The 15,862-nt window shown below is 45.6% G+C and overlaps 1 protein-coding gene across 1 annotated transcript in view; it reads right to left on the bottom strand.

The window, feature by feature from the left end:
• Positions 1–707: 707 nt before the first annotated feature.
• LOC119396703 (protein argonaute-2) overlaps positions 708–15,862 on the bottom strand; it is a 71,318-nt gene continuing 56,163 nt past the window's right edge. Inside the window, exon 5 of the mRNA XM_037664009.2 lies at positions 708–2,772. Within this exon, the coding sequence (XP_037519937.2) occupies positions 739–2,772 (2,034 nt within the window). The 3' untranslated portion in view covers positions 708–738. The remainder of the gene's footprint in view (positions 2,773–15,862) is intronic.

The raw sequence follows: 15,862 nt of genomic DNA, 5'->3' as shown, positions 1-15,862 counted from the left end.
GGACTCCGAGATGAACTCTTTGGCAAAGTGCGAATGTTCCTTGTGTCTGAACATTGTTGTCGACACGTGGGCATTACGCATGACGTGAGAACATTCTTTTTAAAAGGACCTTGCCGTGAGTGAGTACTTTTATTTATAAGTTCGTGACGCTAATTAATAAGTAAGGGAAGAGGAGTAGCCGGAGCCATGTATAGGCACAAAGCTCTCCTAAACACATTTAATAAAAAAAAAAGGAAGTGAACAAGAGTCGGAAGTGAGACAAAAGTCTTTAATGGCGAGTAAGCCCTCGGCAGTTGTCACAGTACAAACACTGATATGGAACATGTGGCACGCTGTAAGATTAGCGATCTCGTTCTGCATAAACAAGCACTTACGAGGACAATGAGCAGTTTGAGTATGAAGGCATGAAATTGCACTCGTGGTGCGGGTGGATAAAATGGTAAGTGTAAGCTTCAAGTAGCAACAAGAAAATGAAGTTGGGGACACATGTAAAAAGAATTGGCGGTCGAAACGCAGCACTGGCCTTCGGGTGTCCACAGGACGGAAGTCTGTCGGCAGGATGATGTCAATGGAGACGCAAACCGACACCTGCCTGAAGACAGCTGCAATAAAAGCTGAAGCGTACTGAACAGCAGTATAGTAAATGGCGTTTGTTACGGTAGTCGCGAGAACCCATCAGACATGGACAAACCGCGCACAAAATTTTACGGTCGTCGAGCACAAGCAAACAGCCTTGTCTTAGATGAAAAACATCTTGTCTCTACAGTTTCCCACGACATTGATGGGATTTGTATCGACTTGTTCAGTGGCCTTCATGTAGCAGCTTGCACGAGCTGCGGCAAGGTGCGCGTAATAGACGGGCGCTGGGATAGACACCGCCGGAACGCAGCGTGCGTACATATGACACAGGCTGAACGTGATCTTCTGTAGTGTTTCCGGTTCGAAGCCGTTGTCGTCGTAGATAACGCGGTAGTGGGCGGGCCGAGCTGTGCCTCTTATGGGAGTGTGAGAGCACATGAAAAACCCGCGCTTCGCATGTTGCGTGATTGTCCTATCGACGACCGTCCCTGGAGGTACGTTGGTCTCATTTTTGCGACAGAAGCGGGTTCTGTGCCGCTTCTGAACAGTCACAAACGTTATTCGTGGGTTACATCCGAACACTTCTGCGAAAGCGCTTTGCAAGTATTTGTGCTCTTTTTCACAAACTTCAGCGATTTCTCCCTCGCTCACGCCGTCACGATAGAAAAGAATGTCTTTCGGAATTTTTCGCAGATTTTTTTTCTTGTAGTGATGAAAAAGTTCTTTGGCCATGCTCTCAATGTTGGAAATGGTTTCTTCGCGTGTATTGCCGTCGGTCTTCGCCTGGGGGCGAATTACAGCGACATAGCGAGAAGCGCGGCCATCAATGCTGGCGACGACGGCCGCCACGGATGGACTCTGGTCATTCGGGCCGTGGTGACTGACGTCAGCGCCCATGACCAGGGCATCCTCGCAATTAAATCCGTCGATTGTCCGTGGCATAGCTTTGTCAACGAATCCAAGCTTTGCTTTTATCTTACGTATTAAATTGCCACCGATCGAACCGTCACTATATTTGCTCTTATCTACAGCGACACACTGAGTGATCAGCCCAAGTTTAGTTTCGGCATCGTTTTTGAGCTTGTTGTAGTAGACAGATTTTTTGCTGTCAAGAATGATAACCAAGAATTCCACCGCTTTCAGCTCCTCGAGGATGTCCACCAAGTCCGGATTGTTGCGATTAGCAATCTTGGCCTTTACATCCAGTATAATGCCCTGTCTGATTCCTTGGGCGATGAGATTCTTCTTCAATTTAGCGACGTCAGATACAGTGTTGAACTTGTTCACGTTCAAGATCGTCCATGGCACCACTCCCATAGGAGACTTCAAATCATCCACATTAACTTTAGGAAACACCTTTGCTCTGCACTCGACGGGAGATGTTGAGATACTGGTGAAAAATTCGCCTAGAATGTCCTCTCGCCGCACTGCCAGTTCTCGCGCTACTCCTTTGGCGCGCGCAAACCTCTCGGACGGCGTCAACGGTTTGCCGGACTGACTCTGTTCGCCCCGCTGTCCTAATGGGATGAAGCACATCTCAAGAGGATAGTAACACTTGCCTTTCTTGCTTTCGACTTCCACGCAGGGTAGACTGGGATGGTCAAGCTTTTTGTACGTCTCTTCGAAGTATTTCGCTACTGTCTGAGCTTCGGTAACCGCGATTTCGTCCGCGCCTTTCTTTGTGATTTGTTTTATTTTCCGAGAGCGGGTATACCGGAGATGCTTCACGCACACTTTGAAGCCATGCAGTCTTGTGTTCAGGTCTTTGATTTCAGCTTCCTCAAGTTGCGGATGTTCCCCAAGCTGACGTCCCAGCAGAGCTTCGACGTAATTTAGAAGCGGGCCATCTTCGTAGAAAGAAGTCAGTATCGTGTCCGCGTTTAGGAACATTTCATACTGTCCCGAGCGGACGCTGGTCAGAATACCGCTGTAAGCTGCTTCGCCGGGCTTTTCAGCGTCGTCTGCTTTTGCCGGAGGGTCCCCTCTCTGTGGGTTGTAACGACCTCGAACGGCGGGCGCGCGATATTGGGGCGTGGTTAGTTGCTTTTGAGGGGCAGGCTCCTTGGGTGCTTTTCTCAGCAGGAGCCGGCCGAGGCAATCGCGGTCTTGCGAGAGGGCGCAGCGTATTGCTATGTCGAGCGCTTGAGCCTGCTTTCTGCTGTAGTGCTGAGAATCGTAGCGCAGCATATCCACCTGCCGAATTCGGACGTAAAATTCGTCTCTTATCTCACACATTTCTCTGCGAACACTGACGATTTTAGTTTCTCCTTCGAGTTCCAGGGGCTTAATAGAGTACAAGGATTTCTGTCCGTCGAAAATTGGGTTATTGATATCCAACGTGCTGCTGGCGAACTCTGCCAATATGCGTCTCTTGTCACGAGAGGCAAGGCGCTGCTTGGCATCTGTTTCCGATGGCGGATCCTCTGCGCCCCACCAAATGGTAACTTCGTAATGGTAAACGATAAGTTTTTTGTTTAGGTCCAATTTGAAGTGATTCGCTTCGACAAGGAGAGTCTGGGTTGTCGTGGAGCTTGAACGGTCAGTGGCATTGGTAGCGCTTGGAGATCCTTGACCGAGGGATGAACTGGCACCTTCTCTCAGCATGAGAGATTGGCCTTGTGAAGAACCTGAAAAAATAAAATAAAAGAGGAAATAAGAAAAACTTGTCTGTTTAGAAGTTTGTTGCGACATAACACAGTTGTCATAGGCCGTAAGTGTTAAAGAAAGTGATACGGTCAGGGTACTTCCTATCGGCAGTAAATAGCTAAGTTAATGACACGGCAGCAAGTTTAAAAGCTATTGGCATACAAAAGAAAGCCATTGTCATTTCTACCACAAATTTGAGGAAGAAGCAAAGTCATGTCAGCGTCGTGGAGATGATTCGCAGGATAAGGCGGATACAAATTCGTTCAACAACGTGTTTGCTACAAGCCGTACCTTGACTGGTGCCAGGACGATTGCGTTCGCCAACACTTTCATTATTCGAGTTCCACGAGCCACTACGGAAGTCGCTGCGAGATGATCCGCTTGAACATGTTGAGTAGCTGCTGGCGGCGGATACCGATGATGCGGCAGGAGGCCATCCTGCAGTTGAATTGAACCATAGCAGTTATTCATAGAAAACGACCTTCACCGACCTTCTCCGAGCGTCCTCGCTTCAGTGCGCCAAGAAAGGAGCTTCCAAAAGTGTTACATGGACTTGAGAATCGTCCATTGTCTGAAGTAAGGTTCTTAAGACACTGGCCGGGACCGTCCTCAGCACAGAGGGCTTTGAGAGTGTTGTTGCCTTTCTTGCGGACAAGTGGTATTAGGGACAGACGTTAAGCGGTGTCGTATATAGCGTTTTGCTCTCTCCTTCCACCGCCAAGCCCCTTTTTTGCCCGGCATCTCCTTTCTATCATCTTGTATTCTCCTTACCCGATTCCCCAGCACAGGGTGGCCAGCCGACTGATAAATGGCTAACCGCCCTTTTATTCTGTCTTTTTTCCTCCTCCTCAAACTCGAGGAAAGTATACATATATAGTTCTGGCGGCTTTTTAACGTTTCGGCCTGAGCTGTAGCGTACCAAATCAAAGCTGTTTTTTTTTCATGTCACAGAATATATTGATTAACTATAATTGTTGGTTTTTAAGTCCCAAAACCACGATAGGATTAAGCGAGAGGCCGTAGGGGAAGGCGGCGGAAATTTCGACCAGCCGCCGTATACCTTGACTCGAGCCTCGACGATGGCGTTCGACAACTCTGCTTTCGTTACTCGTGTTCCACGAAGCACGACGGGGGCCGCTGTGAGATGACCCGCTTGAACTTGAGTAGTTGCTGGCGGCGGTTCCCGATGGTGCAGCAGGAGGCCACCCTGTCGTTGAATTAAGCGATAACAGTTATTCATAGCAAACGGAAGGAAGCTAGGACTCATCTTAGATGAATTTGTACCAACAAGCTTGCCTTCGAATGAGATCACATCAACAGCCGTTTTCGGCGCAATAGCTATCCGCCACCGCCGGCAGTGTCCGTAACCGCTATCGCGTGAAATAAAAAAAAACGAAAAAATAAAAATATCCAGGATAGAATGGGATTCGAACCAAGAGCCTCTGCTTGGCAGCCCAGTATTTTCACCACGGAGCCACGCCGGTGCTTGAAACTCCTTTGCAAACACACCCTATATGCAGGCTTCATGTCGAGAAAGGAATCACGGTAACATGTGCAATAGAGTTTTAGAAGAGTAAAATAATGACCGGGCGTCACACAATGCGGATTATGTAACTAGTGGGCCGTTTAAACCTTTCAAACCATTACAAATGTTGATGCGGTGTCTGACGATGAAGAATTATGGCCGAGCCAAAGTGCACTTAATGCTTTACCGATGTGTAGCGGGTACCTCGCTTCTGTGCAGAATAACGAACAATGGCGTAGTATGGGCTTCCCTATACTTTACAAAAGTTATTTGTGGCGTAGTAGGTACCACGCAAGTGTACTTTTATAGTATATAGTTGGACGCACTGGATCAAAGTCAACTCCGCTCCAACACATCAAAAATGCTTTATGAGCGCAGGGTTCACAATCACAAAATCGAGATACCCAACAAGTTTATTCGGAGTGTACAGTAGCATCGTGCCTCAGTTGCTGTTAGACAGCCACAAGAAGCAGCTTGACACGACCGACGAGCGGGTTGCCTTAAGAACACGTTAACAACAACAACAAAAAAAGACCAGTGCAGCGCATCTCTTCATCGTCACACGCGCCTCGTCGTTACCTAGCGTCAGTGTTCATATTGAACGCTAACGGCCACTGTTTTTGTCAAACGTCGCCTCAACGATGACTGCAGTGTGTTCGAAATTGCTGGGGTAGTTGAGAGCGGGAAAGGAGCGCGAGCGGTACGAGACCCTAAATTCTTTGCCTGGAACAGAAAGCATGGCACTGCAGGCACCACCGACTCAACAAAAGAGACCATCCGTCCGTCCCTCGGTAATGCAAGACTAATCACTATAAAATAATAAATGTGTAAATTAATAAGTTCTCTCAGGGGGTACTGGCTTTCAAAGCTAGGGCCCCACGCTCCCAGAAGCACTAAAGTAAACCCACTAACAAACCCGGGGATGAGCACCCACTTTTGTGTGTGTGTGTGTGTGTGTGTGTGTGTGTGTGTGTGTGTGTGTAAGGCATAGCCATAATGCCATGAAGAATAATAAAATGGCTGAGGTTTTACTCTTAGAAAACAAGTTATCACAAGCAAAAGGCTTGCTTGCCACTGTGAACCTACCACATTGTACGATTGATTAATTTTAAACAGTGTTGGCGGTAACGCGTTACAAGTAACTGCGTTACCGGTAACGCGTTACTTTTTTCGGTAACTTAGTAACGTACTCGTTACAATTTCAAAACTGTAACGGGTAACGTACTTACGTTAACATTTTTCGGTAACGTGTGGGGTCACGTTACTCGTTACTTTTTCATCCTGTAGGCGCCATTTTCCTAGAGCTCGCCCCGACGAATTCTTTTGTCGCAGCGTCGGACTGCGTTCGGCTTGCCGAGCATTGACAAAGTATGCCTGGGCGGAATCTCTTGTCGCCACACAAAGCTTGAAGAAAGCCGTGGAATCAACCATAAGAAACTGCTTTTCGTGGAAGTGGATTGTAGCAGGTGGATTGCTTGCTGGCACCTGCGCCTTTTCGTGCCCAAAAGACAGGCCACCCGAAGAGAAAGCGCAAGGGCTGGTCTAGACTAAAGTCCCTAGATTTTTCGTTTTTACTTAAGTACCGACAACTGCCTCCTTTCACGGCCCTCTCTCACGCGCAGCTGGCGTCCGACGCCATTTCTTCCTAACTTGGAAGATTTACATAGCCATGTGCGTCTAAGTACATTAGCCACGCATCTTTCAGCGGACAATATGCTACCGCGACGAGCCTTTCTCCTCCCGTCAACCACCTGTCATTAGTGAATGGGGGACGCGTTTCACCAGGTGTTGGAAAAGAGTTAGGAAGAACATGGCTACCGAAAACGAGCGTGAGCCAATGAGATTCGTCGCCGGCGCTTCAATGGTTGTCGGTACTTAAGAAAGAACAGGGAAAAATCTAGGGACTTTAGTCTAGACCATACCATGTGCTGATCGTGACGCTTCGTACGTGGGGGAAACAAAGAATTTCCCCGAGAGCCTGCGACAACATAAAAACGACGTCCGCAAGTTCGAGTGACAGAGTACACTCGCCGAGCACAGCGTGGTGAACGAACACCACATCGAATTTGAGAACTCCCGTGTCGTCGACTTAGAGGCCAATTACTATAAGCGGCTTTTTGTGGAATCAGCTGGCCCATCCAGGAGATAGCCGGTAATGTCAACTGGTCTACAGGTGCGCTGCAGATCGAGAGTCTGCCTCAACGGAATTCTTCACATCATGGAGAATAGGCGTGACGGCATGGCAAGAAGAAAACCCTGAAAAAGAATGCGAGTGAGACGCGAAACGTCGAATTTTTCTTGTTACGCAAAAAAAATCTTTTTACTCCTTACCTTGGTTGGCGTCCCTCTGTTTCAACTAAAGTCACACGAACAGCCTTAACCGCGGTTAAGCAAACTACGGTTACGGGCTAGCCACGGTTACAGGTAGCTGCACGGCAGACATAACCGCAGTTAGACTCCTAATCATGGTTATCGCAAACGATTAATTCCACGAGAAATCTACACGGATCCGAAAATGAATATTTTAGATTTGATTGGGTATTTTACATTTTGTGCACATACCACTCAACAGCCCGGAAAGGGACTTAGTTTTCTTATTAACAGCATAATTTGTGAGGGAGAAAATGTCGAACTTATGGAGGGACCAATTTCATTACCTGTCGTTCTCGAAAGTTCACGGCGACGTAAAACACAAATATTGCCGTTAAAAAGAAGACGTTTTGTGTATGAAATGTGTGCGCAACAAATAGTAAAGTAACGTTGTTTGAAACTTGTAGAGCGAAGGAAACTATTTTTTTTAAATGTCTAGATGTGCGAAATCGTATTATAGCTGCTACAAAGTTGATAAGGCTTATCAACTTTTTGAAAATAAGTTTTGCTTCTTTCTATCCGCAACTGCAGCTAAGTTTTGCGAGCGAGGCTGATCTTGAACACCTTCACATAAACGCTCGCAATTTTTGCGGTAATTATACAGGTTAAAGTGAACAAAAAGTGTTTATGCACAGATATTTTTTTCCTGTGACTAAGCCATTGAAGCATTTCTTTACTACTACAAAATTTTCGCATCTATTTTCGCATCGCCGTTAGAATTACTAGAAATTTCTTGAGAGTTCAGTCATATGATTTCTTTGCGGATAGCGTTGATGATTGAATCTCATATTGTGTATAATCTCTAATTGAGAAAAATGGCTTCACCATGTGCCAGAATCAGAAGCCATCACACGTAACTCTACAAGCAACTTTAAGCCACTATAACATTGCTAAGGCCTGGTACATTTCAGCACATAATCCAACCCAGACTAGACGCCCGAGCTTTGGGAGCGAGCCTTAGCCAGCCCCACCCTCGAAGACCTGCGCCAGCTGTTAGCGAGGGCTGTCGACGCGGCGAAAGCCTATGGTTTCCTGGAAGGGGGAGGCCACCCCGAAGACGACGCTTAAATACTATCGAATGAAAGATGTTTATTCTCTCTCTCTTCTTAAATCAGCATTTTGGGTGTAACCGTTGTTTGGGTTAGAAGATTTATGTGAAACAAATTTGAAGTTTAAAAAATTCTTATTGTGAGTTCCTGCAGCAATCACACGTTGATTAAAATTTATGATTGGGGAGTAACGGCGGAGGTAACGTCCGTTACTTTTCGGTAACTGTAACGCGTTACATTTTTTTGTAGGTAACGCAGGGCGGTAACGAGTTCCTTTTTTTATAGTGTAACGAGTAACGTATTTAGTTACTTTTTTTCAGTAACGCCTACAACACTGATTTTAAATTGAGACCGGATGGCGACAATTACGGTATACGACTCCCGTAGGGAGCCGTACGCAGTAACTACCGACAGCTAGCTTCCGAGGCACGATGCACCAGATGAATGTGCAATGGCCTTGTCATACACCATTATTACGTGAAATCGATCTTGAAAGATTACCCATCAGAGCGTTGTAGTGCCTTTGTGTTTACATATATGAACAATGATAAGAAGTTAGGATTTCTTACGTTGCGATTACGAGGTATCCAATTAAGGGTATGTACTAAATATCTTTATAATTACTCATTGAAATTACGTATTGCAATACCAAAGTGAAGTGAAAGGAGCACTGAAGTCATGTTTATTGGAAAGCTGATGTTTACCACATTTTCAGGGATATTCAGACAAGGCTGGGTGCTGTAATCCCTGGGAAGAGCTAAAAGCGCTTATCGCGCAGTTAGCGGAGATGTTATCTGTAGCGCGAATGCATTTTAGGCAGATACGGAATACATCTCTCGAAATTTCTGCTCATCCAATACGACTAAACAGTTACGCATGTGGAAGTATACAATAACAATAAGCTAATTAGTAGGGGTGTGCGAATAGCGAAATTTAATCTCGAATCGAATTGGAATCGAATAGTGCCGAATAGTGGCCAAAAATGTCGAAATTCGAATAGAATACAAATGATATTATTGAGAATTGAAAGAAAGAAGTACTGTAATGCAGCGCTTCATCGTCATGAGTGCTCCATGCCCTAACATTTTCGGCCGCCCGTTCATAGCAGCGTTTTAACTGCGCGCCGGAACGATGGGAGTTTCTGAACGAGTGGTGCATTGCGGTAGTGCCGACTGCACAGCGTGAACAAATTTTCATATGTCAAGCCAATCACCGGGAGATTCCTGGGCCAAATTCGAGACGTTTCACGGCGCTTGCAGCATAAGTGACCGAACTACGCAAGAAGCACGTGCCTTCGTTTCGGAAGCGAAGTTGTGAGGGTCTTGATAGTTCTCGCGTGTGTTCTTTTTGCTTACGGAAATGGCACAATCTCATTTAAAATAAACATGTGGTCGCTTTGAACCAGGATATCGGTGAAAGTTTTAACGAAAGGCGTACTGTAAAGGCGTTAGCGTCAGCCACCCCACCTTAACCAAGTTGCACCGTTGATCTTTGTCGCGTTTTAGATATTCGTCATGTTGAATTATTCGAAACTTCGAATACTAGCTGTTTGAAAGTCGAATCTAATTATTCGGTTAGGTATTGGATTCGAATTCGAAACTACTATTCGCACACCCCTACTAATTAGTAGCCGATCAGCCCTATGAGAAATGAGACTTCGAAACGGAGAATAGTATAAAGTGCACAAAGAATTAAAAGTATTTAACCAGAGGAAGGAACACTGTGCGTTTGCTTCCTATTTGGACTTTGTTACTGGTTGAAAAATTTCGCCGAAAGATAGCTTCAACAGCTTCGCTGGCTAGTTGCCGAGTCGGTCGATATAATGAAGCTCTAATTATTAGCTTTACTGTAACTCCCAACTCAGTCTAACGAAGAAAGTTTGAAAGTGACGTCTGGCAGTTTGTGCGCGGCATGACGTGCTGTAATGCCGTGGTAGTAAATAGTGTCGTTTATAGACCAACTTACGTTCTACGTACCAAAACCACGATATGATTACGATGCACGTCAGTAGTGCTGGAAACAAAGCATGTGCTACGGTGGGGTACCAATGCGAAATTCGTATGCGAGCCAATGATTCGGCCGGATAGTCCTTATGCGTTCCTGGATCACTGTCATTAATTTTAAAACCTTAGCTTTATTGACAGATGAGAAAATGCGAAAAGATTCGCTTTTAATGTTCGTGCCGAAATATCAGATGATGACGTCACCGATTTCAAAATTTTCGCCGTATGTTATTTTCACATTGCCCAAACTAAATTTTATGAAACCCTGTATCTTAAGTCTACGGCTTTCTCAGAAGACAACGTACTTCACTTTTACCGGAACTACGTAGGCCTGAGTATAAGCCGCCAAAAGCTATGACGTCACGATCACAGGTACGGGAACTAAAAGGCGTCGCAACCCGCATTTTCTTGCGCCTTTTCTCGCATACCAAGCGTCTTTTCGCAGCAAGCGTGGTGTTTTTGGTATCGTAGAAGTAATTTACTAGTACGAGAAAAATCAGTTCTCGCTTTAGTGTCCCTTTAAGGAGAGCATGCTTGAAGTACAAGAACCTTACTGTTGTCGGATCCCGAGTAGGGTCCTCCTGGTGGCGCGTTCCGGTGGTGAATACTCGGTTCCGTTCCGTACCTCTGGAGCCCTGACGTTGCAGGTTGTGACTGTACCTTCGGTGAGCAAGTAACCGCTGCGTGTGCTTGGCGCCCACGGACTGCGTGCTGCATCGGAGGACGCTGGGTGGAAGGGCATCTTCGAATGCCACGCCCTCTTCCGGCAGTCCGTTGCGGAGACCCTTGTTGCAATGTTTCTTGTGGGCCATCGATTCTTAGCCGAAAAAGGTCGCCTGGAAGAGACTGTGGAAGTTGTACAGTTGAGCGGCTTGGGTCCCAGTTTCCAAGCGATGAGGGCTGTTGAGGGGTTACAGCAGCGGCAGGGACATAACCACCGGCTTCACCAGCGACAGGATGATGACTAGATGCACTATCTGATTGAAAAGATGCCGCAGCACTTTGCTGTCCGCTGTAGTGCGTTCCCGCAGGGTTTGGCCGTCTTGAGGCGTATACTCCAGCGGCACCATGGGCATAAGTATTGTCGACCAATGTTTGCTCATATGTCGGGTTTTCCTGTCGCGGCTGGTAAAGATATTGAACTTGTTCGGAGGCATGTTGTTGCACATGAGAGCTGGCGGCGGGGTACGAGTCTGGCGTCGCACAGGCGCGCGCCTCTTGGTCCTCTTGAGAGCCGTGGCTTCTTGACCTGGCATTGTGTGGGTAAGGACGCAGTGGTCTTCCACGATTGGGTTCTTCCATGCTGCATTAGATATACAAGGAGTGCTTAAAACTTGTGCTAGAGCTCAGGCGCGTTATGCGAATACTATAGAATATCAAATGTTTGAAGTATCGTTAGTACGTGGACTGGACTTTCCTATTGGGGCTGCACAATTCGTGTGCCGATTTGTTTTAAACCAAATAGTGAGCAATCAGGGCACACATGATTACGCTTAAGACAACGATTTACCCCAGTTATGGTTTTGTTGAAAATGAATGTTCAGAGACGCAACACCGCACGAAGACAGGAGGAAAAGGGTGAGACAAGTGCGTGCACACAGTATTCTCATGCCTGCCGAGAAGTTTGATTCGATAACCTTTTATAGAAACCTGACGAGGACTTTGGTGAGCGCGATGCGCTAAGATGATCTTAACCTATAACAGCTCAAACGAACAAGAGATGAAAGGGATACATAATGGAGCCGCTGCGTCACTATACTCAAGTAATGAAGCAGTCATGCCAAGTGCGTACGCTTGCGAGGAAGTTTAAAAACCCAAAGATTGCTTGAGCTAACTGCTGTACGGAGGAAGGAATGAGGGAGACACGCTGACACATACGCGCGGGTGTAATCAGGTCCGATTTCGATAAAACCTCCTCAGGCATCAATTATCTGTAAAAGCATGTTGCATCATTTTGTGTTTGATGTTTTAGATTAGATAAGGTTTTCTTACTATTTGCTCCTAGCTTTACCTTTGGAGGTTCTTTAATATACTTTTATATAACACCGTTTCAAGCCACTTGCATAAAGAATGCATCAAGTGCGGGTCATCACAATACACGACACTACCAGTCCCCGAATGTATACGAGACGCCACAATGTTTGAGGACCTACGTGACGACCTATGAGACGTCTTTAGTGTTGCAATTCTTTTCACTTTCGTTCGTGCACCATACGAGGAGAGTGCAAGAACGGCATGACAAGAATAGACATTTATATTTATGGCATATAGATTGGTTGGCAGAACAGTCACTGCCTCGAATCAATAGCGGGGCTCTGTAGAAGACTGCGAGTTGCACTATACGTTTATAAAGTCGGTTTTTTTTATACAGTATAGTACTGGGGTTGGACGTCAATCGTTTGCCTTGGAATGTGTCCTCCTTGGAAGTTTAATAACCCGTGACGCGTAGTTCAGTGGGAGAACGCCATACCCAGAGAAGTATATCCTATGCCCCCTTACCTGCTGTGATGCAACACGGCGTTGAACCCCCCCCCCCCTTCAAAACAAAATCCTGCAGATGACTACATAAGAGTGAATAAACACATTATGAAGCGCCTATAGCATTCAGAAGCTTCTTCGTGGATTTTTAGAATTCAGGAACTGCGCAGACACGACAAAAAGATGAAAGTAAGAGATTGATACTTTCTTAAAAATAACAGTCACGATTACTACCTCCCCTTCTAGCGTTTCAAATAGCAAAAAGGGCGCATCAGCTCACTCCCGCCTAGGTAATGCACGCGTGTCTGCCGTTTCTCAACAATTTCATTGCGATCGTTTCCTTCCACTGCTGTCTTTTTTAAAAGCCTGCAAATAAACTGCTTTCACGAAATAAAGTTATTAGATGTATGCGCTTTGTGTGCGTCTATGGTCCTGTTTCAGTCCCGCCTTTAAACAATTTTAAACAATTTTAACGGTTTAAACAATTTCCTGAACCGACTAGCCCAACAGCACGCATTGGTTTTAGCATATTGCAAAGTAAGGTGAGAACACAAAAATTCTAAAGAACCCGGTAATAATAAGATAAAATAAATAGCCAAGAGTCCTCGTTCTCAAGAGACAAGTTTCAATTCTTGCTTCTAGAATGGGATTGCACACCGAAGTGAGTATATTACTTTCATTGACAACGTTTAATATAAGTATAAGAATACGAAGTATTTTTTTTTCATAACCTAGATGTCAGAACATACTGTAAGTGCGTAAACCGCATTTGGCACCTTGTATATAAGTAATGTTCTCGCTCTGAAACGGAGACAAGCACTAAAGAAATTGCGGACCCCACAGCATGTGGGAATTCTGTTTCATGCAACGCAATCTGCGAGTAAGTGTGAATGCTGCAGGGTGATTCCACGAGAGATCGAACATGCCTCTCCGATCGCAATTTTTGTTTTGCCTGGATTTTTTATATGTTATGTGGGCACATTCAAAGTGCACGGAACTGAAAATTTCATTTCCAAGAAACGCTCCCAGTGCACCAAAAAGATATTTGAAGGTGGCGGCGCGGGCCTCCTGTTTTTGCTCACTGCAATGTTTTCGGATTTCACGGCCGAATTTAGCGCGAACTATAAATGATGTGTCGAAAATTTTTTTTGCTGGTTTTAATACGCATTACTGTGAGTCACATCCATGCTTTTTTATGCCGTCCTCAAAAAGAAGAAAATGTGAAAAAATGGCAAACACGGCCGAAATAAAAAAAGGGTCCTAAGTATGAGGCGCCTTGGCGCCTTTGCTATTTCAAACAGAAACTTGAAAACAATGTCAACTATAGAAAAGAGCCTTTGCAACACTTGTACGGAAGATAATTTTCCTACGGGCAGCGCAAAAAAAAGAAAGAAATAGTTAAGGAAGCAAGTTTTTCCAAGAGAGTACATTTTCAAAAAATAATAATAATAATAAAAAACTCCGGTCTCAATTTTGACGACAATTTTTTATCGAAGAGCGCTTGTGTCAGTGAACACACGGTTTTAATATCATATGTCCTCATTTGCTTTGTTTACGAGATAACTGGCCAAAATGACCCTTGCTGTGTGTGCCCACTTCAGTGCGACTGATGGATTATTAGCTTGCATTGTGCGTAAATCGCAGTTTTAATTATTCTGCTGCAGCAAACCTTGCTCTGGTGGCTTTTCGTCAAGAAAAATGTGTTCTGAGATTTTATTTGTGTCTAGCGTGTGCAAAAGTGGGCTGCTGCCGCCCTCTAAATGGCTAACGTGTAAACAGTTTGCAGCCTACAACGTCGCCTACAATCATCAGAGGAAAGATGGGCGCGCCCTTGAAGATATCAATCGCTTCTTCCTGAAGGAATGCCTGGTACGTTATCGTGGTTAGATGTAGACATGTTTTCCTTGAGGAGCGTAATGCAATGCAAGCAGACTTCGCAGGTGTCGCGAAGATCCTCAGCCTATGACAGTAGCTTCCGGAGGTAGGCAACAACAAAAAGAGCAAAGAAAAAAATTGCGCAACGAAAATGTTTTCCTCAGCAATGTTCTTTTTGTGAACGCGTGAATAATCGGCACAGAACAATCGGACGTCGCCATGGGCCGCGCGCATCGTGTCTAGTGAACAGCTAGACCTAGAGCAAGTCGAAACGTTTATACAGGTCGGCGCCGCACAAATTATCTCACATTTGTACAGCTGTCATGAATGCCTTTCCAGAACTGCTCACGGTTTGAAATTTTATGACTAAGGGTGTCTGAGAGCTTTGGGCTGTAATAATTTGTAGGCCGCACTTGGCACCACCAATGACCTCTGCTGTTCTCGACGTGGGAAAGCACTTCAGTAAAGTGGCATCAAAACATAAATTGGGCAGCTTCGGCCACTCATGGCTTAATCATCCCGCCCCGCACGTTTTCTGGCTGTTGAAACGCTGAGGTAAAGGTCGAGATGGTACAGGAAGACGGTATCTGCGACGCCCAAAACATGTGACAGCGGGAAGTGAAATAAACGGCTCGGAAATGATTGAGCTAACTTTTTACAAACGTTGTTTAGGCATAGTGTGCACAGTCTGCGTCGAATGGGGAAGATGGTTAGAGCGTACAATGCACGTAATGGAAGGGAAGCACGTAGGCAGTGAGAAAACAATTGCATAACAGCGCGCCTGCTGAATAGTGGCATTTAGTTACAAATTAAGTTGGCCTTCGCTGCATACGGGTGCTTTATTCTGTGTGCAAGGAGAGTTGACAAAGTAACGTAAACCATGTGGTCGCGGTGTCTCGCGTGCTTCTGATTAGCGAATACTGGCGGGGTAAGTTGAAGTAAGCTGCAAACTGCGTACGCGTTAGGCCTTTAGAGAGCGGCAGCAGCCCACCCCCGCACATTGTAGACACAATTAAAGTTTGAGAATACATTTTTCTTGACGACGGCATAAAAAAGCATGGATGTAATTCACAGTAATGCGTATTAAAACCAGCAAAAAAAATTTTCGACACATCATTTATAGTTCGCGCTAAATTCGGCCGTGAAATCCGAAAACATCGCAGGGAGCAAGAACAGGAGGCCCGCGCCGCCACCTTCAAATATGTTTTTGGCGCGTTGGGAGCGTTTATTGGAAATAAAATTTTCAGTTCCGTGCACTTTGAATGTGCCCACATATCATATAAAAAACCCAGGCAAAACAAAAATTGTGACCGGACAGGCATGTTCGATCTCTCGTG

This window comes from Rhipicephalus sanguineus, chromosome 6 (assembly GCF_013339695.2).
Source record: "Rhipicephalus sanguineus isolate Rsan-2018 chromosome 6, BIME_Rsan_1.4, whole genome shotgun sequence".
In the NCBI taxonomy this organism is placed as follows: Eukaryota; Metazoa; Arthropoda; class Arachnida; order Ixodida; family Ixodidae; genus Rhipicephalus; species Rhipicephalus sanguineus.
Note: the sequence above shows the minus strand (reverse complement) of the source record. Positions and strands in the feature narration are given on the sequence as shown.